We start from the raw sequence: 27,529 nt of genomic DNA, 5'->3' as shown, positions 1-27,529 counted from the left end.
TTGATGGTTTGAGTGGCATGTGTTCCTTCCACAAGTTGGCAATGCTTTGTCCCTGGCTAGTTAGAAATCGTTTTCATAACTTATGACACAAGGCGGTTTCAATAGTACAAAATTGACAACATAAAAGAACAGGACAAAATTTTATTCATAAAGAAGAAGAAGAAGAAACATAATAATTAGAAGGTCTTCAATTCTTCAAGGAGACTCGACCAGCTCCTATGTCTAGATTGGCCCTTGGAATAAGCTTCTACAACTATACTCTATATATAATATATCCCCATAATTTGGATACTATTTCAATATCATCTTCTCCATAATCAGGGGCATAAGCATAACTAATTAAACTTGAAGTAACAGAAATGACATAAAAAGAAAGTGAACCAAAAGAAAGAAATTGGTAATGGTATCTACATTGTCTCTGCCCCTTGTACAATTTCACACGTAAATTGAAGAGAGACCAATAGAGATGGAGGCATGCACAATTGTTCTTCCTTCAAACTTGGCAATTCTCACTATCCCCTGCTTTGTTGTTCAACTCTGTTTGATCACCATTAGCTACTTGTTCCTGCTTCTTCTCATCAACTTTCGGATCAACTTGCTTCTCTTCCTTAATCTTCTCCCCAAACTCAATATCTCCCTTCTGAGGAGCACTCTCTTTTTGTTTCTCATCACTCAAGGTTGCTGGAGCAACATTTTCATTATTGTTGTTGATATCCCCTTTGTGTTGTGGGAGCTTCTCATCCTGAACTGGTTTGTTGTTTCTGTAGATTGCATACAGTACAATCTGAATGATTCCAAATGTTAACCCCACAACGTTCGGGAGCTGTCCAGATAAAAAACACAAGACAAAAGAGTGTTATTCATCAACCATAAAGACAAAATAGCAGGTGCCAGAAAACACACATTGTGGCGTTCCTTAACTCTCAGGAATAATATGATGAGGACTTACCGTAACATAGATGTCTTTCAATGAAATTCCATATAACAGCCACAAAATTGCGCTTATCAGGAGTAGAAGTGATAGTGGAAAAGGAAGAAACTCTACACTCTTGGTTCGAATAACTGTCCTCTGTAATCAAATTAACCATGCATACATGCTTAGTATGTGTATTTTAGTTAGTTAAGAAATTCGAATTGATATGTGATTAAGTAAGATATTAGTACTAACCATAATACTTAAAGGTGCAGCAAAAACACTAGTAGCAAATACTACACAAATCCACCCAAGAATCTTGACACGCCCTTCAGGTTCTTTTGCTAGGAGGTGGGTTAGAACCACAATTGAGCCAAATCCAACTAAGTTCAGCAACACAATCATCCTCAATGTTGACATCTGCCAAGTTCAATAACAATATCAAATTATGTTAATCAGCTATATAAACTTCAAGATAATCTTAGATTTCTTCATTTGTGCTGGTTTTCAAATCAAGAATCTGTTGGTGGAAAATATTTTCCAAACTAACAAATCACTTAGGAAACCAGCAGAGATCGTCTAATTTACTTGGAAAAGTCAAATGACCGACCAACAAATTTTAATAATAAAAATCAAGCTAAGAAGGTTATGTAATTCTGTTGATCACATTGGTCCACTGAAGATTTAAGCTATTTAACACTCAACTTTATAAATTAAATGAGATCACCACAAAAGACAAAAAGTGAAGTTTGCTAGCAAGAATGTTAATATTTTATGCACGTACTCTAGTTTTCTTGGGGCAGTAAGAGAGAAAGATGGCAAGGTAAATGGTCTCAATCACACAACCGAATGCATTAATAGTGATAAGAAGAGTTGCTCCGGTCTTGACATAGGCATAGAAGAGCCAAAGCATTGCACTGAAGAGTGCAGCCACATATGGAATTGATTGGAACCCTTCTGTTGATTTCTTTTTACAAATTCTATAAAATGTAGGTCTGCAAAAAAACATACATACATATTTTGATTACTTATTATAGTTCAAATATCAAAAATATAAATGAAAAAGTGGATTTAAAGAAAGTTCATATATACTTACACTGGTGCAAGGAAGCAGATGAAGGAGGCAATGTTACCTGAAACATCCACAAGTAAATAAGGAAGAAAACCACATCAGTTCATATTTCATGACCTCAATATAGGAGTATATATATATAATATATATATATATATATGTGTGTGTGTGTGTGTAAATAATATATGAAGAAATGAAGAAACAACAGAGAATGATAATTAATGAAATTTATTTTAAGTACCTAGAAGCCCAAAGGCAAAAGAGAGGTCATGACTATGTGACATGGTTTTGGAATCTCTCTCACACACTCACTACTCTCTGATAATTTTCTTGTGTGAAGGGAGAGAATGAATGTTTGGAGGGAAGGTAGTTGTAGCTGTAGTTGGAGCTTAATTTCTATGTTACACACCTCTGCCTCGAACCCTTTATATATAGGGAGTACATACGTGGCTGCCTCATAAATTAAATAATTTAGTTTTTTCAATTAACTGTTTTTATTAATAGCCATTGATTTAAGACCTAACCTTTAAGGCCTAAAGCAAAACTTTTTCGTTTCTCTTCAAACACGTTTTCAGCGCCAAAATAAAGAAAAAAAGTCCATTCATATTTTAGGTAGCGTTTGGTGACGGAACGGAACAGGACAGAACAGAACGGAACGGAACAGAACAGGATGGAACAGGACAATAATGTTCTATGTGTTGTGTTTGGTAACTCCAAGTCAATAGAATAGAACCATGATTTTAATTGCATATATAACCCTACATGTTTAATTTTTAATTGAGGAAAACAAATTGAACTTAATTGAACATTTTGCATAGAAACCGTTTGTTATTGCTTACTTCATGAAATAATCACTTATTTCTTTAAAATAATCACTTATATATTGTTTAAGTTGTTTCAGTATGCTATTGAAAAAAGCAGAAACCTAATTATCTATTTAAGTTATTTTAAGTGCGTTTATTTAGATTAAAAATATTAATTTTTAATTATAATTTTTTTAAGAGATTTTGAAAAAAGCATAAGTTGATTCGTGTTTGACTACTCTAATTAAAATCACTTTTTTTTTATCTCCCCTCATCTATCATCATAGATTTTCATTATAAGCTAAAGTAACTGTTTCAAATAATTTGTTTTCAGCTTCAGCTGAAACAAACACAAAAAGTGATTTTTCCAAAATAAGTTGAATTAAACGCATTCTAATTTATACACTATAATCTAAAATCTAAAATAGTTCTTATAAATAATTCATACTTTTAGTTGTTAGTCAAACAAATTTTTTGAGGCATCAAAAACTATGAATTTGTTTTTTATATAAACCATTTTAAATTGTGGTGTATAAGTTAGAGATAAAAAAACATATTAAACCCTTATTTTTATCACTCATAATTTTAAGAGATTTTTTATTTTCATTTATCTACCACTTTTAAAATTTAAAGCTAGAGAAGTGAGTGACTTACTTTACACAATTATTGATTGAGTTGTTTTAATGACTTTTTAAAGTAAGTAAATAATATTACTAATGATTATGATGATTTATTTTATAAATTTATATATAGCTATGATACTTACCAATCAGACATAGCACAACTGGTAGATATAGTTGAGCTCCTTAAACTTTTAGTCTAGGGTTTGATTTTTGGGTGATGTGTCTGAAGAAGCATTTGTTGGTAGAACTCTACCCACTTAATGTGATCAAAAAATCTCAAGAGATTAGTCTCATATATGGCTGCTGCCTGTAGAGAGCCTTAGGAAACCGAAAAATTTGTGATACTTAAAGTATCCAAAATGATGCTTATTTGGGTTGCTTGATACTACATACTTTAGTTCAAATTCCACATTGTATTTAAACAATCCATAATAAGCACCTCATGCATATTTTACTCTTAATATGATATCAAAGGTTATCCTAGAGTTAGGGATTACTCTATAACACTTGATCATATCTCTAGTCAATGTGAAATTTTTAACACTACTGGTAAAAAACAGTTCTGATTGCTTAGTGATAAAATATTTCCAAATATTTTCGTTATGGATGCTCTTATACCCTATATAACTGTTACAATAATGTTTCTTTCACACCACATGCATACACGTTTTTTTGAACTCCACATGCATACACGTTATTAGTGATGTAATGGAGTAAAAGGAGATAAAAAGAAAAAGAGAATGAAAATGAAATGAGAGATTATTAGAGCTATAAATATATTAAAACTCATAATTACTGTTATACTAGGAACAAAAAAGAAACTGTTATACTCATATTTCAGCTTTAACGTTCAGCTTTCATCTTCAACTTTCATTTTATAGCTTTAACTTTTAACCTTCAATTTTATCATAATTTTGCCAATCATTCTTTTAATAGGTGTTACATTGCCTCACGAAACTAATTATAACTAAAATTGATACGTTTTAGATACTCGAGTGGCTCAAACTGCATTGCTGGTTCTATCATATCTATGATTGAATGATTTTATGTAAATAAGTGAATAATGGATTTTCTTTTCGTGTGGCTAAGAACATTGGATTGCATATTATTTGTGAAGGTTTCTGTTTGTGTGGCTCATCATAGACCAATGACGTGGAGGGACACCTGGAATAGTCAGCATTGGAATGACTTGATTGAAATGAAAATTGACCAATGTGATACTGCTAGCTAATACTCGAACTCTCGCCATCTCTCTATTACGTGCTTTGGAAGTATGAGAATCAGACACTCCCAAATCAGAATGAATCAGAAGTTTTCTTAAATTATTTGTGATATTTCTCCACGTACGGAGACAGTTTGGCAAGCTAAGATACATATGCGATGTAAAGGGGCCCATATATACAAATTCAGGTCTGATAGCACTTATTAAATAGGATTGTGTTTGACTGTATCAGGTCTCATAGGATAATATCTGATAAAAATTTATACTATATAACATTTGTTCACACACTATATATTTGTCATATTGTTTAAATTGATACTATCATATGTTTGGTGGAGGATGGTGGTGGTTGAGATGACGGTGGTGGTAGCGATAACAGAGGATGGTAGTTGTAGCAATAGTGGTGGGGTAGAGTGGTGATTGTAGCGGCGAACTAACAATGGTGGTGGAGATCTAAACAACAGTGGAGTTGGCTTTGGTAGTGGTGGTGATAGTGTTGTATGGTGGTACATGCATGGTGGTAGTGTTGTATGGCGGTGGCACTACGTGACCTCGAATTTCTCAGCACCAGAACAGTCTCACGGGCCGAAAAGTGAGGTAGAGACAATGTTCACTATCGTCGAGATATATTGAAGGAGGGTCATATATGTTAGAATATAATATAAAGCCATTAAGGTGGCCCTTACCCAACAGCTTACGCTTTTGGGATAATTGGTTGCTTGACATGGTACCAGAGCCTCTATGGCCGAGAGTTCTAGAGTTCGATCCTTGCTCCCCTCACTTTCTGATTAAAAAGTTGAATTTAATTAAGCACATGGTAGGTGGGCCTGTGCATTTATCCACGCTTCAAGCCCAAAGGGCTCTTGCGTGAGGGGGCGTGTTAGAATATAATATAAAACCATTAAAGTGACTCTTACCCAACAGCTTAAGCTTTTGGGATAATTGGTTGCTTGACAATATGATGAGATACAAAGTTATGTAGCCGAGGCATATAGGACCAAAATTATGGGTAGAGGTACCAACCGATGTCGCCGACATACATTGAGCAGGACCATTGACTGAGGTACAGGGAAGGAACGCCAAGACTTGGACCGAGTCACCATACGAGGATGCGAGTTGCGTACCTTGTCAAAATCCTAAAAGCGAAGCAATCTCACTTCTTAATACGTCAAAGGTACAACTTAAGAGGACGAGTCTATCCTCGAATGCAGAGCCAAGAAAGACAACACCTGGTGTAAGAAATAATCCCCACCATCTTCTACGGCGCGGCTTGGGGGACCACTATATGATAAAAGGAGGCGAGCGAGTCGCGTCTCCCCCGACACATAGTGATAACAACCCCTCATTAATATCCCTTGACAAAACACTCATCCCACACCACACGATGATTGGGGGAATCAGTGATCTACCGGTTCAGAACTACAAGTGGATTGCGAGGATACCACGACCCAACCATGAACCTCAGGAGCTAAGTTTTCAGCTCTAATATATTCCTCACATTTCCACGCCTCTTATTGACTTAGGAATCGGAGTGTCCTCACATGCTTCATTGGCGGGAGCCCTCGACGTTCATCTACAGATCCCGGAGCTGCGTCACCCTATTCCATTGTCCCCAACATTACCTCCCTGATGTAGCACTCTTGTGAGGGCTTGGTTGTACTTAGTCTTCTCAAGTACATCTGTTTAGGTTGCAAAATCACATAAGTGGAAGTGAACCCAAATGTTGTGGGAAAACACCTACCAAACATAAGAAAAACCCTCCATAGAGAAGAAGAAACCTCCCAAAGAGGGAAAGGAATGGCGGCACCCTCACAACAGTTTTCCTCTCGCTCTCACTCCGCTAGGGCAGAAAGGGGAACGCCCTCACAAAATTTTACATGTGCTTATAGTATGTATGATAAGTAAATTTGGAATAACTTGAATTTCATAAATAAAAATATTTATCCGCCTAGACTGAGCTTTATAACCTTATAAGTTACATTAGACAACTTGTGAATTTCAGTTTAAGAAAAATATAACATACTACCAAAAATATCAATGTTCTGCTTCAAAAAAGAATTAATGTAAATTGTTTGTTATATTGTAAAAGTAAATTTTTTTTTATTAAATTAAGAAAACTCCATCAAATATTTAAGCATTTTTAATTTCAAGAAGTACTTGTTAAAAAATGTACTAAAGTAAGAAAAATGAGTCTTGATTGATAAATATTATATAAATAAAATCCAAAATTACATAAAAGTTATATTAAAAGCTTTTTATGCCTATCAAAAAAATTTAAAAGCTTTTTATTCAGTTAGTTTCTTTTTTTTTTATAAAAGAAAGGGCAAAAAGCCCAAACAAACAGAGGTCAAGAAACCATTTTGGGGAAGGATACCCCTACAATATCATCCTTTACTAGTTTCGCCTTCATAATAAAACGATTTTGTATCACTTGTATTTTCATTCAGTGGAATATTACTATCTTTTTTGACATCACTTTTTCATCAATTTAATTTGTCTTGACTGGTGCTTGTGTCTACTCACAACCAAGAAACAGAGTACTGTTCAAATCATCAGCTGATAAATTTGGTTTTTGGGTTCGGGTTAGATGTTGATTACTCGATCATTAGTATTATTATCTGGGTTGGCATTTGTTACTTCTGAAGGGAGGACCATAAATCTGAAGCCATGCTTCCATATCTATATCTGTTTCCACAATGATGGGAGGGGGACCCTCCAAGTGGATATTGACAAGATGTTTATCTCAATTTCAACCATACAAAATTGGAAATATGATTTTCATGCAATTAATTGTTGGCCACTCCTCCTTCTTTCGTTCGTCATTAATTAACCGTTATTAATTAAATTAAAAATTACAGCATCCATAATCGAGGAATTATATCATACACTTTATTCCTAGTTTGACATCTCCATTTCAAATTATGAACAAATTTGTCTCACTTACACATACATAAACCTAACAAACTTTACCTCTACATTAATCAGGCTGGTACACATTGTACTCATGCATGTCTGCTTTTGCTTTCTTTCTTCTAAATACTATAAATTTTCCTTGGCTTAGAAAAAACGAAGTTTACTTAGTTATGAGGGGATTTAAGATATTAAACTAGTGAATAATCATATTTGGACACTCAAACAAGGCAAATATTTCATAAACATCACATTTTAATTTATTTTTATCTCTATATATATATAATATTTATACTTTTTTTTCTTCATCATTTCCCATTTTCAGTATTTATTAGGTGTATGTACTTTGCGAATAATTTTCCTTACCCAAACTACCAACTCAAACTAATCTTTATTTAAGGCTAAATTTCAAAGAGTTGTGCTATATATTACACACTGACCAGTGTCTCTTTTAGAAATCAAACATGTTACAAAAATATCATAAATCACTTTTGTAAAAGATAGACTTAACTTTACTCCTAAAGATAATTTAGCGAAAAGGATTGCTCTTCCATTCACTATTTTAAAACTCGGACCAGATGAACTGGTATGATCGGGACCCGTTGTTGTGGCTTGTTTGATCTTAGGTTCATATCGGATGTGCTTTCAAACTGATCAACACTCGTTTGGATCTAGCAAGTAAAACGTCACCAATTAGGAATTTGAACACAAGACCTGAATGATTGAAATAACTCACATTACCACTGTGTCGCTTGAACATTATGGCCGCTAAGTCCGCGTGTTTTAATATATTGTAGTATTGAAGAGTTGCTAGTAAAACAGTGAAAAAGTGAAGGAATGTGATTGTGATCAGTGGCGGACTTTGGTGGTGACAGGTGGGAGCCTTGGCTCCTCCATACTTTTGAAGAAACTAATATGTATATATAAAACACGATGGAAAATTTTCATTAATTATGTTGTGTCCTAGTGGTTGTTCATTTGTAGAATGACTAAGAGGTAACGGGTTCAACTCTTGCTTTTCTTTTATTTAGTATAATTTTAAAATTTCTCAAACTTTATTGCTTGACTACCTGACTAAGTGGCTCCGTGTAACTCTTTTACTAACAAAGTTAATAATAATTTAATCCTTTTATTGTGTGTGTGTATATATAAATAATTATATATGTGTTTATTACTAATAAAATATATTTTAACTTTGGAATTGAAAAATAATTTTGGCCCCTGCAATTTTTGTCTTCAAGTTCCGCCACTGATTGTGATGGATTCGAACTCTACTCTAGACCTTCCAAAATATTATCAAACGTCCAACCGCTGAACCCTATCCCAAGTCAACAACTCCGACCAATGATTCATGAGTGACTCATTGACTCAATATTTCGACCGAGTTGATAGTTCTAAAATATTGCTCCTATGTATAGGGACTTATTAAGTCATATCTCTAATTAATGTGAGACTTTTCAAACATATCACTTCCATGATCATGCAATAATTTCTATCCATAGCAGCCCTTTAAGATCTTTCTAGATAATTTTGGAAGCCACCACCTAGTACCTGGACCATGCGGCTTCGCAATTGTTCCAGATCAGCAACTTGAACTCTGTTATCGGTCTCATATACAGAAATCAAACATTTAATAGAATGTCTGCTAAGGTAACTTGATGTATCGATCGTAAAACCAAAACCTTGTTGCTAACTAAAGAAGACTGTATACATACATTGAATTGCAACTAGACTACTCTGGACCCTACGAACATTACTATACACAATATTAGAGTTAATACGAGTTAGCTACCTGCTTTGAAAGTGAGTAAATGTGGGTATTGGATAGAGAGTGATTGTTGGTAGCATTCATAATCAATGTCCAAATTGTGAGGCTATGAATGAGATTACTTTGGCATAAGGTTAAGGCAATTCACAATCACCTCTAATTCTACTTTGCCAATGCAATGTTGAGTCATACATTATTCGATTTTAGCCAACTACATATATAACAAGATTGCTTGCAGCAATTGTGGACTATTTGGTTCTTGCAGAGAGCCTCTGCATAAATGGAAGTTACAAAACAGAGTCACATTCGGATGGAATTTATTAATTCAGGTCCTTGAACATGTCATGCCATGTTCGCATGCTTGAACAATTAAATTGGTCTTATCTTCTCCATGACGAGGCTGCAATGGGAGTAAAACTGTAGATAACACTCCTAATACAATGGAGTCCACATACATTCTTGGCATGCGTGGCTAACCTTGAAAACTCAGAGAAGAACTATAAACTATTCAATGGTGCTTTTGAATGACATGGATCATAAATGAATAATGACAAAGTTTAAATCGAGAGAACTGTATAGTATCAAAATGACAAAGTTTAGATCGTATGGTCCTCTATATATGTTTCTTTCAAAGAATTTTCTTTCCAAACTTTGTTTTCATCAATCCATCAGATTTATGTGGAAACTATAGCAATCGCGGTATACAATACAATAATATTGATTGTTGGACATATTGGAAATGCGATCGACATATGTTTTTCACAATTTGACATCACATAACTGTCACAAAATTCTTACCTAAAAATTATGCACAATTTATGTGGGTTTCAAATCACCATAAACAGATTTTCTACTTTGCAAGTTGTGTGGTGAAAAATTGTCGCAACTTTGTATGCCGCCGAGTTATGTAGTACATTTTATTCATTTGTATTTCTAGATACATATGATATATCAGAAAACAAAAACAAAAGTTTTTCTTCACTGACAAACAAATGTGTTTTGGTCGAAAACAAAACTTTATATGAACAGTTTCACATGGAGGCTTTCTAATTTGTAGTTGGGCCTTTTCTTAGTGAGCGTGTGGTAGTAGGCTATTTTTGTCACTCTAATTGGATTTCCTGTGGGCCGAGGTTTCTAATATCACGAGCACTAGTAAGTAGTAAGCAGTATAAACATTTGTCAAGAAAATCTAACATTTGATAATTGAACCCAAAAAAAAACATTTGATACATTAATTAATGATTTAAAGAAAGATGAGAGTATAAATTCGAATACCTGAAAAAATCTATATATATATACTTATTAAAAGAAAATCCTTATCCACAAAAAATTAACACATGACATTGCCAGAATGATTTTCCTCTCACCCCTCTCTCTGGCTGACAAGTGTCACAACCAGAGAAACTTTCACAAATTAATTATACAAATCGATTTCCCTATAATTTTGATTCTTTGTCCCCTATTAAATGAAAACATTATAAAGGAGTCATGAGTCTCTCCAAAATATAATTCATGCACAACCCATTATAAAGGAGCTATGGATCAACCAAAAGCCCACAACGATGAAACAATTAAAAGGGTCATAATTGCAAAAGAAACAGAAAAATTGTTCAGAGTGGGAATTGGTCAAGGCATCTACAACATATGCCTTCAATTTCGCAAACGGACATATTGGGAAAACTAATAACATTTTTCTGAAAAGTATTGTAAGATAAGTAATTAAATGCAGAGACTTATTTTGGGGTGTGATCCACGTTTTTTGGCCTCAATATCCTCCACCTTTTTAAGCCTAATGTAAATCTTGGCAATATTAATTTCAGTATATCAATTTTGATATGAACATACATACTTAAATAAAAAGAATAAAATTTGTTGTGCAACGCACGGGTAAGAAACGCTCACAAAAATTAATTGGGTTTCTTTTATTGTTAAATAAATAAATATAATTTATAGAATCACCTCATAATTAAGGAGTTAATATTCAATTTAAGTTAATGCATTTCCTTTTTTAAAAAATTGTAAAAAAAAAATTGAGTTTGAAATTTAAAATGAGTACGAAATAATAGTAATTGGGGCCAAATTTTCGGTCAGATTTTAAAACATTTTTCTTAAATGAGTACTGTATATTTATGTTTAAATCACATGGTAAAAAACTTTCACAGGGGAAAACAATTTACATTAAGAATAATTCAGGTAAAAACTAATAATTTTTCCTAACTCTTCATTCCCCTCCAACCCTTATGTCTCATAGCTTTTACCACTTTTGCTAACTCTCGGGAACAATTTTTCATCTAATTTAAGTATATTTTTCATAATTTTAAAAATATTTAGGATTAAATATATAAAAAAATTTATCAAATTTTGCAAGTTGTGTGATACCATTGTGATTGATTTTGTTTGGTTAAATGCTTATTTTTTTATTATATCTTCATTTTTTTTAATACGTGCCTAAATAATGAGATCAATATTCGCCGTGCAACGCACGAGGTAAAAACGCTAGTACTATATAAAAGAACAATGTTATCAACAAGCATTAGACACGTGGCATTCCAAGGTTCACTCTCATCTCACCCCCCTCACTGGCTGACAAGTGTCACAGCCACCACAATTCACACAAATTTATTAATTGCACTGATTTCCCTATAATTTGGTTTTGTTGTCCCCAATTAAATGTAATTTTCAAAATTATTTCCTATAAATCAACCTTCTTATTGTTGATTTCATCTCATATTCAAAAGGTGTTTTTGCCATCTTATTTTGTAAGTTTTTAGTTTCAACCTTCTCATATCAAAAGGTATTTTTTTGCACTTTCAATTCATTTTACCTGTTAGATATGAATTTTTTCTGTTTTTCCCACTATCCATTCAATTGAACTGTTAGATCTTAATTTTCTCCGTTAACTAATATTGAGTTTTTGGCTTTTTCAATTGCAGTTGTTGAATTGACAACAAAAGGTATTTTTTCGCACTTTCTATTCATTTGACATGTTAGATCTGAATTTTTTCCGGTTTTCCCACTATCCATTCAATTGAACTGTTAGATCTGAATTTTTTTCGTTAAATAATTCTGAGTTTTTGGCTTTTTCAATTGTAGTTGTTGAATTGACAACAAAAGGTATTTTTTCAAACAAACTTTTCATATCAATCGAAATTTTTGTATGCAAATTTTTATCAATCAACCTTCTCATATCAAAAGGTTTTTTTTTTTCACTTTCTATTCAATTGACCTGTTAGATCTGAATTTTTCTGTAAACTAATACTGAGTTTTTGTCTTTTTCAATTGTAGTTGATGATTACCAACAAAAGGTATTGAAAGTTGTCAAGAAGGAGAAATCAGCTTTTGAAAGTTGTCAAGAAGGAGAAGATATGAGCAAATTATGTTCCTGTTTTTTGATGTGGATTTCGTTTTGACCATACGTGGTCTAGATTTAATTTTCTTTGTTGACCTATATCATTATTGTTGTTTTGAATTCTGCTGGTCATATGTGGTCTAAACTCAATATCCGTTTTTGTAAGACCCAAGATTTTAGAATTAAATAAATAATTAATTTCCAACTCACGCATAGGATTATGTGTAAGCGTGAGAGGAACTTAACTTGTGTGTGACGTTTGGATCAGTATTATGAAGAAGAAAAGTTGGGAAACGACATAGAATATTACTAAATTCACTATAGGTTATAACATGAGTTTCATTCACTTCCGCCTTAGGGCGAAAACGTTAGTAAATGACTAATTTGCTCTTAAAGCACTGTAGAAATGATATTCAACAATATTCAGGGGAATATAAGAACTTCTCTTATTCCTTTCCACGACGAGTGTTTCGACAAGAAACCCTGGACTGTACGAACGATCGATTTCGATTCTCGGAAGTTTGCCGAAACCGAGTTCCTGTTAACTCAAGAACCTTAAAGTAAACTGTTGATGAAGACTTTTCTAATCGGAGCTTCAAACGAAGATTCCACACGCGTACACCCATTTCTTTCGATGTTTCTAATCTTTCTTCAGAAAGAAGTTTTCTCATCCGACATCAACTGCAAAAAGAAGTTTTTCGGGTAAAATAGATTTACACCGACTTTGGATCGTTTGCTTTAATTCTGAGAAATCTATTTTGAGTTTGGGAATTCTGTCGCCAGAACATATCTTAGAATTCACGGAGGAATGTGCAGGAAAAATCGAAATCGCGAAATATTCATTTTCCCTTGAAAAAAATCAAAAAAAACATCACCACCAACACACACACAACCCGCGGCTTGGAGAGGAGAAGGAGGAGGAGAGCTTTTCGTCGATTCTTGTCTGATCTTCGCACAGTTCGTTGCTACGCGTAGGCCTAGAGGTACTGATGCTTTTCGTTACCTCTGATCGTAAATTCTGTCGTTTTTCTCTATGTTTTTCTGTGCTCAAAGTTTCAAGCTTTTTGTAAAACTGTCCAAATAACTTGATTTCTCTGTCTAAACTTATTCCCTGCATGCCCAAGAGCATGTTTAGCGGATTACATTTCGCCGAATCTCGTTGAATCGCCGCAGAACTTCAATTTTGCTCAAAATACCCATTTTATGCTGAGGTTCCGCTTTTTTATTCAAAAACTCTCGACTGAGTTTAGCGTCAGTAGGATTAGTCGTCATAATCGTCGTTGGTATCGACCTCATCCAATTTATTTTTCGAAATTCTGATTTTGAGTTTCCGAGCTAAAAATCTTGACCAAAATACCCCTGTTCTAGTTTTCGATCCGATAATTTTTCTGAGAGTTTCCCTGGCCTAGATATCGCCTAACAATACCTAGGAATTAAATTAGATCGAAGAAAAAGTTCGGAAACCCTATTTTTTAGAGTGGCCGAAACCTGTTTGTTAGGGTACCGTGTCCAAAAATAAATTTTGGGTCTCTATTACCTGAGCTATAGAGTAGCACTTTCCGTTGTCGAAATTTTGGCGTTGGTTTCATGTCATTCCGAGTTCTGTAGCTCGAGTTATGCTCGTTTTAGCGAACGAAGTCTCCGTTGTCCATTCGTGCCCAAATGTGAACTCTGAAGCTTTAAAAGCTTTCTTTATGATTTCGATTAGTATTATAAGATCATGTTGCTCCTAGTGAGGCTTGTGTTGATGATTGTGTTTCCTTGTGTTGATGATTGTGTTTCCTTGTTTTAAAATCATTGTCCCGTCTTGAGAGACATTGCTGATCGATCCATTTTGGTAGCAGCATATAGTTGCATTATAGGGAACTAACACCCGACCCCATGTTGTTAGATTTTAGTTATTGGTTTATTGATATCTGATTTGATGTTACATTGTTGAGGTTATTATTATCTGAGTTAATCTATGTTAAGTTGTTGATATATGAGTTGAGTTATGTTGCTAGTTTATGTGCCACGAAATGCACTTAAATCTGAATAGCATATTTTTCCCTTTTATACGTGGTAATATCATGGAGTTAACCCTTTCTATTTGCTATTTGTTGTTTGGGCGCTTAACGCTATTAGGCGATGAAGATCCTTCCGCCGAGGCTTAGCTGCTCGAGTTGGAGATCGAGTTGTAAGCGGTGGAGTAGAGGTGTGAGAAGCAGCTTTGCTTCTCTTCTTGTGGACTATGTTTGAGTCTCCTTTTTTATAATGAGAACTCTGTTATTAAAGCCTTGCTTCCGCCACTGTTAAAGTGCGCATGTTCATTCTGAACCTTACTTATGGTATTGTAAACTATTATTACTGTATATCGTGAAACAGGTTATTTAAATAAAGTTATTATGTGTTTCCAACCCTATAATATTTAGTCATTTTAAAAAAAAAAACCCTTGGATTTTAGGGATTGCAGAATAGTCCTTAGACTTTGTTAGGATACTTAATGTGATTCCTCAGTTGAGAAATTGTGGCGTTACAGTTTTTCTTGGTGTAATTGCCTATTTTGATACCTTTGCCTGGCAATTAGTCCTTTCAATAAATTATTCGGATAATGGAATTCGCAAGTACTTCTGAGTTCGATTTCAATTTAGTATGTTTGCTGAAGAATACCTTCCAAAAAAACATCATCAAATTTAAATTAGTGTTCAATATATAAAAATCATTTAAGAAAATCATTTTTTAAAAATATTCCAAATTTAATCATCCAATTTGGTGAGTCTGATTTGAAGGAGAAAATTAAAGTTGAGTAAAACACTTTGGACATTAATGTTTGATTGATTCCAAGTTCAAAATAAAAGAATTTCGTTATTCAATGTGAGATTTTTGATAAATAATCACTATTTCCTTAATGAGATACAAATTTTCATTGTTTATATTTTATAAAAAAACTGAATTAACACATTTTTTTATTCAAAATCAAATATCACTATTATTTGTTTCAAGTTAAAAAAAATCGGAAAAATTCTATATCAGAGCTTCACTAAGGAAAATCATTGTGTCAAGTTAAAAAACAAATTTATACCTGAGTACGACGTTAAAAATATACACTCAATATTTTACTTAATTTTTTTTAACAACATATTGAGTATTGTGTTAAAATCTACATTATTAACTTAAATAAGGAAATTAAATTAACTGAGACATATTGAGTTTTTCTTTTTCATTTTGAGAAATAAATGCATTTACTTAACCTTAATTTTTTCCAACAAATCAGACTCACCAAATTTTGATAATCAAATTTGGAATGTTTTTAAAAAATGGTAGTAATTTTAGCGTAATCAATCATTACCCATTCAATAAACATAATCACCTTAATTATCATTTAACATTAATTGATTAATTTTTTTTTAAATATTGATTGTTGAGTTAAATAAGGAAATTTAATTAAATAAGGAAATTAAATTAAATGAGGAAATTAAATTAAATAAGGAAATTAAATTAAATGAGGAAATTGAATTAAATAAGGAAATTAAATTAAATTTACTTTTTTTAAGTAAGGAAATTAAATTAAATACGGAAAATAATTATAAATATGTGATTTTTAATTATAAATTTTTATTAATTATTTGATATTACTTTGGATGTTTTCAATTAACCTTTCTTTACTTTGTATATACAAAAAATCCGCCTATAATGTGTTCAGTATATGTTTTCATTAATTGAGAAAAAACGCCTAAATTAAAAATGGGTGGAACCCATAGATCAAGGAAAAAACATTTACTTTCAATATGTTCTCTTCAATAAAAAATGTGTGAACATTCAATATTAGCTTAATCATTTACTATATTCAATGTATATAAATTTTAAAAATATAAACGACAATTATATGCATTAATATCGTTGAGTGATTTGTTAAAAATCATGATACAAATTACATTTGCTTCATTAATTACAATCATTTAATTGTTTAAGTATTGCTTATTTTTGCATTAATTAAGTGTAGTAACCATAATAAGACATATATAAACCGAAATCATATAATGCATAAAAAAGTACGAATCACTTGATTTTAATGTTTGACTTTTTTTATACAATTAATTTATAAAAATTAACTCATATCATAATCTTGCCAAAATTACTTTAATGCATTAATGAAATGAATATACCATATGTGGCAGCAGCATTATTTTTAAATGTTGTAATTAGCCAAAATCTACGTAAAATACTATGATTTGTTACATAAATTCTCTTCTGATAATTGATTTGTGAAATACTATCTTCTAATTAATTTTTTTTTAGATCACGGGTGTATTTTTATTGGTGTCAATATCAGTTTTTTTATCTCCATGAAAATTTTATACTTATATAATCATACATTTAATTTTTGTTATAATCAGTTTAAATTCAATTCAAATTATATATATATATATATTTAAAAGATATATGATCATGATGAGTTTATTTTTATCTTCAATAAATTGGATACGGTTCCTAAATAAATAAATAAAAATTTACATGAGTTGTGCTTTTTCCAGTCTTTTCATTATAATAACTGATTAATTTTTTTTTTAGTAAAAATGCAGAACATTGCAAAGCTTGATTTATGGCTAGATATTATGGGAAGAGTTAATCTAATATCAATTGATTTTGGGACTCTTAATAAAATTAGAATTTAAAGTTTTTTTAATATGTGTAAATATTTATGAGATCATGAACAGAGTATTTTAGGAATAAATCTATGGGGTTATGATAAAATTATTTTAGTTATTTATAAAAAAAATTATTTACATATATTTGGACTTCCTTCTTGTATCATAAAAGAATAGTTAAACAAACTTAGCCTTTTGAAATAAACAAAAGAAGAAGACTCTATAGTCTTTTGTCAATATTTATATTGTAGTTCCTGGAGAACTATATCGTTGTCATTATAAATGATCAAGTTGATTGAAAGACATGTGTCTATCATGTAAGCTACAGAAGTAGCTATATTAAGGAATGATTGAGATATTTCCTGAAGTGAATATCTCAACAAACATGACAAAAGTTGTGATCATTTAGATCAACGCATGGTTAAATGTCCCTGAAGGACATCCAATGACATATATGGTATTGTTTCATGAAATGAAACTTTTGTGGTGGCTCTCTAGAAGAAGTCTATGAAATTTCAAAGCAATATTTTAAAATGGATCATTGACACTCTTGAATAGATCCATAGATCAATAATATTATATTTTTGCAAGAAACAACCCAAATGCGGTTGGAATCATAGAAGTGATATTTGAATCAATGGTTGATGTGACCATGATAATGACTCCTTATGTCGGAAGTCTTCCTGACACAATGTGGTGGTCAGTCGACGTGTCCTATTGGCACAGTGATGAAGCAAATTGCAGTGCAATTGCTAATAGCTTGCTAAGGGGGAGCATAATAATGTGTTTGTGACTCACACTTAGGGGGAGAATAATGTGTTTGTGACTCACACTTAGGGGGAGAATGTTGAGAATTAAAGTGTGAGTTGCAGTCTCACATTGGCGCATGATCTCATGCTTTCTACTCCCCTTATCACCCCCTAAATTGATATCAAAGTATACAAATATAAAGAGCATATATAAACATTGTTGCTAGATATTGCTTGGATCGGTAGTAATCCAGAGATGTCAAACCTATTGAGTTTTTTCATGCGATGGATATGAGTTAAAGGAAATTATGAGATGCAATACTCATCTTGTGACACAACTGTCATGTACACAAATTCCTTATTAATTTGAAAGTCTTGAAGGACTTTATTTACATCTAATTGATGTAACGATAAACTATGGGTTGAAAATATCAAAATCCTTAAAGGATTTAAAACGTCATAAAATTTTACTTCAAGCATTGAAGTATTATTTTGAATGAGAAAGTTCTATATATGGAACAAAGTGAATGTGATTGGCATGACCGGTTAGACCATCCCGAGTCTTATGATACGAAAATATATGAATTCATATGAGCACTCATCGAAGAACCTGAAGATTCTTCAATATAATAATTCTTATATCTTGTTCTCATGACCAATTAATAATTGGTAAAATATATGGGTTTGAATCCCGCATACTCTTGAGTATATTAGATGCGATACATGTGCACGTATTCACTCTTTTTATGAGTCATTTAAGTATTTCATAATTTATCGATGCATCGACTAAATGATCAAATATATGTCATCAACTCTCAATATTGATAGAGTGAAAATTCCAACCTTGATCAAGTTGGTAAATGACATGATTTTGAATATCTAGTTGCACATGTTCGTATTCAAATGATCTAGCTGATTTGTTTAATTAAACGCCTCATATTTATGGCTAGATAATTACATATGAGAACAAATAGCCTTATTTATGGACATGTGATTTTGCAATTAGCAGCATTGACACGCATCAAGCCAACAATTCATTAGAATTCTTCCCATTGTAATTGGTTCATGGTCAGGAACCTAATATCTCTCAACTAAGAATTCTCAATGTGCGTTATATATTTTCAATTGCTCCACCACAACGCACTAAGGTGATACCACAAGAAAAGCTGAGATTATGTAATCAATTTGAGCCATTACCGATAGATATTTCATATCTTACTTATTGTTTCTCAGCATTAGGGGGAGATGAAATTAAGCAGCTCTGGAAATTTGTAAAGAATGCATATGTATACTCGCACTATGAACCAGAAGTTCAAAAGATGCATTCTCTGACCGAAAAGGAATTATTAAATTCCTTATATGCTGCAAATACCCTTCTCTAACTTAATATCCCGGTTGGAAAATTTATTATTAGACTAAGGCATGCCTAAAACTTGGTTCAAAAAGATAGATCATAGAGAAGGATGATGGTCTTGTTGAGGAGGCAAACTATCTTGAAAAGTGTAGAGACTACAAAAATGTTTATTCCTCCTGAAGAGGTTCAGGTACCTGTAATTATTTATTTAAGAGATCTCATATGATTATGTCTCTACAAGTTAAAACAAGGAACCAAGAACATGAAGAATTGTCGACATGATGAAGTAGCGCTCAATATTAGAAATATGTGCGAGAATCTTGAATTCGAAAATGAATGGGTATGATTGGCCATAAATAGAAAGAAGCAATTCATTTGCTGAATTTAAGGGTCTTTGGACCTCATGTCTATACCCTAAAGGTATAAAGATGATAAGGTTTAAAGAGTCTTTGTAGTAAAATGAAATAATGCTGTCATATTTAAGACACATGTGACAATCGTGGTGGATACTTGGAGTTACAACTTATTTGTATGGCTCACTTGAGATTGATATCTCTATAAAACTCCTTGAAGATTGTAAGATGCCTAAAGCACACAATTCATGTTCTCAACAATGAACAAATTATTATATTGAAGCAATCTAGATGATTATTTGCTTAAGGACGGTCACAAAATGGCCCAACCAACTCATGCATATTTATGATGAGATGTGAGATTGCTTATGTCATAATTAATGTCAATGACAATGATTTATTGGGACTCTAGAAGAGCTACCAAAGCTGTAGATTTGCTAAAGAAATAATCTGAGATAAAATGGTGGAGAATGAAAATTTTGTCTAGCCTTATCAATTGAGTATCTAAAGGTTGAGATATTTATGTACCAAGGGACTTATATTGCAAAGGTATTAAAAGGAATCTATATGGACAAATCATGTCCATACTCTATTGATTGTAAGATCATTAAATGTAAATAAAGATCATTTTAGACCTTGAGAAAAGAATGAAGAATTACTTGGTCCTGAAGTATCATATCTTAGTGCTATTAGAGCATTAATGTATCTTGCTAGTCATACTCGACTTGATATAACATTTGTTATTAATTTATTAGCAAGATATAGTTCTTCACCTACACGAAGACATTGGAATGGAATAAAACAAGTCTTTCGTTATCTTAAAGGCACAATGGATATGAGTTTATTTTTCCCCTCTACGTCCAAGCTTGATCTAACTGGTTATGCAGATGCTGGATATTTGTCTAAATATCTTAAACAGGTTACTTGTTTACATGTGGAGGAACAACCATTTCATGGAGATCTGTGAAACAAACTATGATAGCCACCTCAGTTAACCATGCAGGAATATTAGCATTACATGAGGCAAGACGAGAATACGTTTGGCTGAGATTCGTGATTCAATGAGTACTTGATTTGTCCTCTGGAAAGATGCCGCCAACAACTATATATGAAGATAATACTACATGCACTGCTCAATCAAAAGAAGGATACATCAAGGGAGATGAGACAGAGCAAATATCACCGAATCTCTTCTTCACTCATGATCTACAAAATAATGGTGACATAGACATCCAATAAATTCGTTCAAGTGATAATTTGGCAGACTTATTTACGAAGACTCTTCCAACTACAACATTTGAAAAGCTTGTGCAGAATGTGGGAGTTCGTCGGCTTAAAGATTTCAATTAAAATGCATTGTACTCTTTTTTCCTTAACCATGTTTTTTCCCATTGGGTTTTTCATGGTAGGGTTTTTAATGAGGCAATGTACAAAGACGAACTATAGAATGATGTACTTTTTTTCCTTCACTAGATTTTTATCCCACACTGGGTTTTTCCTAGTAAGGTTTTAATGAGGCACATTCTTAAGGGATGATCATCCAAGGGGGAGTGTTATGAATATTTGGATGCCCATCAGAGTTAGGAGTCCATGGGCCAGGCCCACATGTATACTTGTTCAACACTCTAAACCTAATAGTATAAATACAAGGGAGTCTGCACCTAGCAGAGTATCTCCATCACACTATTTCTCTATCTCTTGTTCCTCTCTTCTCCTACCTTATTCACTTGCTTACTCTTTATTCATAATAATTTGCACCTATATTTAAATATGAATGTAACTAATTCATTTAAGAAAACCGTTTTTCACATAATGTTAATTTTTATCACGATTTTTAAAAATTCACTCAACGTAATTAATTTATTAAATTTCGTAGGAAATAGAATTACATTAAATGTCGGTGGTCAATACATTTAAACTCTTTTGTCCAATTACAATAAATAAATCAAAATGATGGTGGTTAATGCATTTAACCTATTTTATGTATAAAGATAATTTTTAGCAAAATATCATGTGATTTTTAATTTATTTCCATTTAATAAAAAAGAAACGGTTGTATGTACCAATTTTTTTAACTACGTACCTATATTAATTATGGGGATTTGATTTTTGTGGTACTGAATAAAACTGTTTTAATTCCCCATATTGTTGTTTTTAATGCTTGACTTTTAAGCCATTTAAATTTAAACCAAGAACCATAAAATTGAAGGAATGAAAATCAGCAAAAAGTCTTTATCAAATTTGACTTCTGACATGACTCTTACAAATTACAAAACCGGAATTATTCAAAGGAATTGATTTAATTTATTTTGATTAGACCTGTCCTAATTCTCCAAAATAAACAATATTTAACATTTTGTTTTTCAAGGCATTCCGTAAAAACTTGGATTTATTTTACTGTTCATGTGTTGACATTGGTGGGTTATACAGCGTTTACTATTTAACATTTTTAAGTTGGTCTATTCACATGCATATTTGAACCTATTTTCTGTTATGCAACTATTCTACATATAAATCTACACAATAAACTTAATCGTCGTGCAACGCACGGGGTAAAAACGCTAGTATTTATCTAAAGAGACATGTAAGTGTTTCCTAAATTAGTGATGACATGCTACAAAATAAGAAAATGGTGCAGTGGTTCTGGCAAGCCTTATTTGTCTCCTTACTAAATACCAAGCACAAAACTAAAAGCGAGAACCCTCCTTTTCAAAAATGCTTAGAATCATCTCCTAGTGTTTTCTGACATAGCAGAATAAATATCAAAACTGGAACAGTAGCTAATGCCATTCCGAAGGGAGGCGTTGAAAGATTCCTCAACAAACAACGCAATGACATTATCAATAGTCCAGTGTTCAGTCTTCCAAACAGAGAATTGACACAAAATCTTGGCCTCCCTCCCAGTGTTCCAAACAGAGTTTTGGACACTGAAGCTTCGCCTCCCTCACATTTATGCTATGGTTTATTACCAACGAAGTTGACAAACCGAGCCGGCATTGCCTTAACAAACAACAAGGAGTATGATCAAAGATTGGACAAAAGAGAAATATCTAAATATACACAGGTCCGTCACTTTCATTTCCCTTCCAGATACTACACTAGGTTCCTTCATTGGGCTGAGGACATGCTTCAGAACTACCAAATGGGGCCAAATGGTGTCGAAAAACAGACAAATAAACGACTAGCTAATGTGGATCACATTGCCTGACACAAGGGGAATGAACAAAATTGCAATTCTTTCATGAGTATGGAGGTTTGTACAGGTTTAAGGTAGGAAAAGAAAGTGTTGAAGTGCAAAGATTGATCGATTCAAAATTTCCCAAAATCAATAAACCTTGTCCAGAAAATAACAAACAAAAATCATCTGGGACACAAGAAACAGTTTTCATTGAATTAATCAACCACCTATTTTAATAATCCATGATCTACCCATCAATGCAGTGCTAGCTAAAAGAATCATCTTATGACAGCATAAATGGCAGTTGGCAGTACACAATGTATTGTATCACAATCATAAAAACATATTTATTTTTTGAGAAATAGTGAGATACTAATATCACACACCAATAAACTCTTTCTTATCCGGTAAAATTCATATAAATCTCACCAAATATAAATAAAACTCAGCAAACTAAATATTCTCACTCGACAACCAAAAAAGAACCAAATATTGGGTAATAATGATACTAAGATTGATGATTGTGAAAATGGAGAAATTTAAGACTACATTGGTCAACTGAGAATATTGATAGCCTTGATCTTCATTGCATGCTCTTAAACCTATTCATTATAAGCATGGTCATCTCCGTGTAACGCTGTGCACAGTTTGAAAGACAACTAGATTCACTTGAACTGAACTTATTCCCAGGTGTACCCGTGATGCATTTGTCCCAACATTCACTTGTTAGCTTTGCCACCATTTCATTAACCATGGCTCTCTCTTGTTCTTCCTGCATTTGGAGGGCAACGTTAAGGCTATAATTTCTGGGGCAAGGCAAAATTTCTATTATTTGAACTGAAAGCAAAAGAATGCCTAGAAAAGAAGGAAATCTTTACATATAAGTGGTACAATCTGTAATACCATTTAGATACTCCAAGCTATATAATAAATTAATAACAACAAACTGTTAATGTTCTTCACAAAATAAACACAAGAAGATATATTCAACTATGAAAGTTAAAACCAGAAAAAGGTTGGAAAAGGCAGCACTAGAGGTTAGGTTACACTCATTATCCAATTTACAAATCATAAACACACATTATCTAATTTACAAATCATAGACAATCATCAGGTTCTGCTTTCATAATTCAGGGATGCCAAAACTGAATGTGTGCTAATTTTGTTTTATCTACAGAGGTAGGAATGTGCAAGAAAGAGAGAGGAAAAATGAAAGTGAGTTAAAACAAATGATTTATTTACACAATAAGGTGGACGTTTGGGGTAGCGTTCCCCTTTCTCAACAGGCTTATTACTTAAGGTAACAATATGGAGCTTCAGCTGGAACGCGCGTATTCCATGTCTCAACGCATACAAAATAGGCCTCACAAATATTGCTAATAGGTATGAATTAATCAAATTTATTTTCCTAATCCAAATTGGGTTCAAAGGGACAATGTGTCTAGTGACTAGTAACAGTCTAACTCAGCTAAGTTTGTTTAACTCCCTCATTCACCTTTTAGCCATATTAGATATCTAAGCAACGAATTTTTAAAAAGTTTCATTACTGTCAAGAATAGATACAAGAATAGTTGAAATAAAAATTAAAAACATAATGGGTACAAGGTCAAGCTTCTAAATGCAAAATTAACAGTAGAAATTAACGCTGTATAACTTGGAAATTGGAAGCTCATGTTATCAAACGTAATCGTAAGAAAAGGAGAACAAGAAATCGAACTTACTGAGTAGAACCTCTGCATTTCGGGTGAATTGATGTCTGAAAGATCCATTGAGAGAGGAGAGGGATTCGTAAGAGAAATCAAAAACCCTAGTACTCAGTTCCCAGCCGTATGTTGAAAACCTAAAACGCCAGTGAACTGAAACCACGGTCAATACAAATAAAAAGAAAGGGGACACACTAGGTTTTTTGTCAAAGAGGGATAAATTTAAAGGCCCAAAGCCCAAAAATGGCCAAAAACTATTTTCTGATTTGGGGCTTTAGGGCTTTGCCCAAAATAAATTATTTTCCGAGTATTCAAACAAAATATCTTTTTTCTAAGTTGAAGAGGACCATTAATATTTAATAAAAATTTTGGAAAAAATGAATATTAAAAGGTTTACTTTTATTGTTGTACCACGGTATCCTCACGTCCAACAGTCATAAGACTAATCTCCTCGAGACTCTAAAATCACATTAAGTAGGTAATTCTTTTTTAATAAATTATTCTCCATACACAATACTAAGGAATCAAACACTTGCCTATATACCTTAGGAGTTCAACTATCTGAAATCAAATTAAACTAAAAAAAATTGCTTGTAATTGACTTATAATCCCTCCTAAAAAATCTAATTAAACTTCTTCCCTCCTTAATTGAGTGAGATCCTATATATTTTTAGATGTTCCAATTAAATCCTTTAGCTAATTCAGTTTGGGTGGAAGATGCTCTTTTGGCTACGGTTCATCTTGTGAACGCTAATATTTTGGTTTCATTAGCTTGTGGCGGCTTTTGATTATGTATTTTTCAATTTTAATAAAAGAAAATTAAATCCCTTTGTTAAAATATCATATAAATTTTAATGCATATCACTCACATGAAAGACACAGCATCTTAAATAACATGCTCTGACATTGTTGGGTCATCTTCTCCATTGTTGGCTACCCTTCATCTTCCAAATATAATTCATGCGCTTTCAAAGGGGGTTGGCCTCATTTTCACATAGACATCATCAGTTGTCAGGGTAATATATTTCATGGCTAGACACTTTTAACAGTTTCCTCTTTCTATACATTTCTGTATGAAAACTTGCTGGCGTTTTTTTGTGTTTTTTTGTCCATGTAGCTATTAACTCGCACAACAAACTTCCACCAATTGCATTTCAAACTCACAATATATACCCCACTAATAGCCTCAGATCCCATGACAGTCGATGTCATTTATAATTCTGTCGCATGATCAAACTTCAATGCGTGTGCATGTAGCAAAAGGCAAAGAAAAAGATTTTTTAGCACTGATAGGAAGAACTTTAGTTTACTATTAATTGTCAAACATGCATAAAATTTAGTCCATTAAGCATTGTTCTCGCCTCTTGCTCCAACTCCAACCAAGTATAAGTATAAGCACGCTTTCCTTGATGTGCCTGCCCTCAACCACACTTTGAGTTTGTCACAAGTCCAAAGTTAATTTCAGAGCAAATGAGAAGATTACCTCCTGGTTTATATTTTGAGCCAACAGATGAAGAGCTTGTCTTTCATTACTTGAAATCTAAGATCTTCTCGCGCAAGTTGCCATCAATTTCAATGATTCTTGACATAAATGTCTACCAAAACGACCCTTGGAATTTGCCAGGTACCAAAGTTAATTGTCCAAACGCAAATAGTTTTTTTTTTTTTTTTCAGAATCAATTCCGTCATACGGAAGCTAACAAGATCAATGTCTTCCTTTGAAGTTTATATTGTTTGGAAAAGTGTGTTTTGTGTTAATTTCGAGAATTTTTGAAATGGTACATTTTTTTTTTTTGATAGGCATTTGAAATGGTACATGAATGAGAAAACAAACACATGCGCCATTAACGGATGCTTATAAAGAGAGGTGTATCCATGATTTTTTCATTGCGAGGGTTAGAGTAAAATTATTAAAATCTACAAAATCTTTAAAGGAGCAGACTAAAAATAAAATAAGAAGTTCATGTAAAAATACATGTAGTGGATAAAAAAAAAATTTCAGCCCCTTAGACGCTGTGCTTACACACGTTTTAGTTCTTACAGTAGATTATTGCTTGTATCAGTTGTATGTAATTATAGCTTCACTAGTATTCTAGTTTCAGGAAATTGTGATCAGAAAGATAAGTATTTTTTCAGCTCCAATTGTCAAAACCAAACAACCAAGTCTGGATATTGGAAAGAATCAGAATCAGACAAAAAAGTTCTACCATCATTAAGTGATGGAATTGAAGGGCTAAGAAAAACATTGGTATTTTATGAAGGGAAATCTCCAAATGGATCTCAAACTGATTGGAGCATGTATCAATATCGCCTAGTCAGTTCAGAAACTACTGCTTCCAATTATTCATCTCAGGTAATTAATTTCAAATTTTTGGGTCACAATGCAACACAACAATGTATAACATTTAAGTTAACATGATATCTATTCAAAGAATGTTATAAGGTATATGCTTTAATTTATAAATATTAATTCTTATGTCAAATGATTTTGGATTGGCAGAACAATGAAGAGGAGATTGGGGATTGGGTTCTGTGTCACGTATTCAATAATAAGAATAGAAGCATGGAATGACAACAGTACTGCTCCCATGAAGAACAATAGAGTGATGAATGTTCAAGTGGTTCAATCTAGCATGTGGGCTGATTTTTTATATACTTCATAAAATATCTTATATTATGAATTTTATTTAAATACCCTTGTTAACCGGTAGTTATTCTAGCAATTGTCCAAAATCATCGTTGATTGATATTGTGTGGCGCTCGTAATTGTGGCATTTTCCACGTCCTCAATGCTCATTTTGCAACTATTTAAACCACCGTAAATTTATGTTTTTATTATAGTGTAAGAAAAATGTAAATTTATGTTTTTATTATAGTGTAAATCATGAGTCTTAGATCTAATCA

At 32.7% G+C, this 27,529-nt stretch overlaps 3 protein-coding genes across 3 annotated transcripts; 1 reads left to right on the top strand and 2 right to left on the bottom strand.

Annotated features, from left to right (window-relative positions):
- Positions 1–121: 121 nt before the first annotated feature.
- On the bottom strand, positions 122–2,392 carry LOC130717160 (bidirectional sugar transporter SWEET13-like). Its single transcript, XM_057567299.1, has 6 exons — positions 2,227–2,392; positions 2,010–2,046; positions 1,698–1,908; positions 1,169–1,333; positions 950–1,069; positions 122–823 (listed from the first exon to the last, which is right to left on the bottom strand). The coding sequence occupies exons 1-6, from the start codon at positions 2,267–2,269 to the stop codon at positions 494–496; spliced, it is 906 nt and encodes a 301-aa protein (XP_057423282.1). The 5' UTR covers positions 2,270–2,392; the 3' UTR covers positions 122–493.
- Positions 2,393–23,244: 20,852 nt separating this feature from the next.
- On the bottom strand, positions 23,245–24,799 carry LOC130717140 (mitochondrial import inner membrane translocase subunit TIM8). The gene is made up of 2 exons (XM_057567263.1): positions 24,644–24,799; positions 23,245–23,694 (listed from the first exon to the last, which is right to left on the bottom strand). The coding sequence occupies exons 1-2, from the start codon at positions 24,689–24,691 to the stop codon at positions 23,506–23,508; spliced, it is 237 nt and encodes a 78-aa protein (XP_057423246.1). The 5' UTR covers positions 24,692–24,799; the 3' UTR covers positions 23,245–23,505.
- A 1,296-nt stretch (positions 24,800–26,095) lies between these two features.
- Positions 26,096–27,197, top strand: LOC130747512 (NAC domain-containing protein 83-like). Its single transcript, XM_057600477.1, has 3 exons — positions 26,096–26,249; positions 26,728–26,978; positions 27,126–27,197. Exons 1-3 carry the CDS (start codon positions 26,096–26,098, stop codon positions 27,195–27,197), a joined length of 477 nt encoding a protein of 158 aa, XP_057456460.1.
- The last annotated feature ends 332 nt before the right edge of the window (positions 27,198–27,529 follow it).

Source organism: Lotus japonicus, chromosome 1 (assembly GCF_012489685.1).
Source record: "Lotus japonicus ecotype B-129 chromosome 1, LjGifu_v1.2".
Lineage (NCBI taxonomy): Eukaryota > Viridiplantae > Streptophyta > Magnoliopsida > Fabales > Fabaceae > Lotus > Lotus japonicus.
Note: the sequence above shows the minus strand (reverse complement) of the source record. Positions and strands in the feature narration are given on the sequence as shown.

Bases quoted from the DNA above. Each gene is read 5' to 3' on its own strand.
- LOC130717160 (XM_057567299.1), bottom strand. From the start codon at position 2,269: ATGTCACATAGTCATGACCTCTCTTTTGCCTTTGGGCTTCTAG. The intron at 1,909-2,009 runs GTAAGTATATAT...GTTTTTTTGCAG, and splicing joins ATCTGCTTCCTTGCACCAGT to ACCTACATTTTATAGAATTT. The intron at 1,070-1,168 runs GTTAGTACTAAT...ATTTGATTACAG, and splicing joins CTGCACCTTTAAGTATTATG to AGGACAGTTATTCGAACCAA.
- LOC130717140 (XM_057567263.1), bottom strand. From the start codon at position 24,691: ATGGATCTTTCAGACATCAATTCACCCGAAATGCAGAGGTTCTACTCA. The intron at 23,695-24,643 runs GTAAGTTCGATT...CTCCAAATGCAG, and splicing joins AAATGCAGAGGTTCTACTCA to GAAGAACAAGAGAGAGCCAT.
- LOC130747512 (XM_057600477.1), top strand. From the start codon at position 26,096: ATGAGAAGATTACCTCCTGGTTTATATTTTGAGCCAACAGATGAAGAG. The intron at 26,250-26,727 runs GTACCAAAGTTA...TTCTAGTTTCAG, and splicing joins CGACCCTTGGAATTTGCCAG to GAAATTGTGATCAGAAAGAT. The intron at 26,979-27,125 runs GTAATTAATTTC...TTGGATTGGCAG, and splicing joins CTTCCAATTATTCATCTCAG to AACAATGAAGAGGAGATTGG.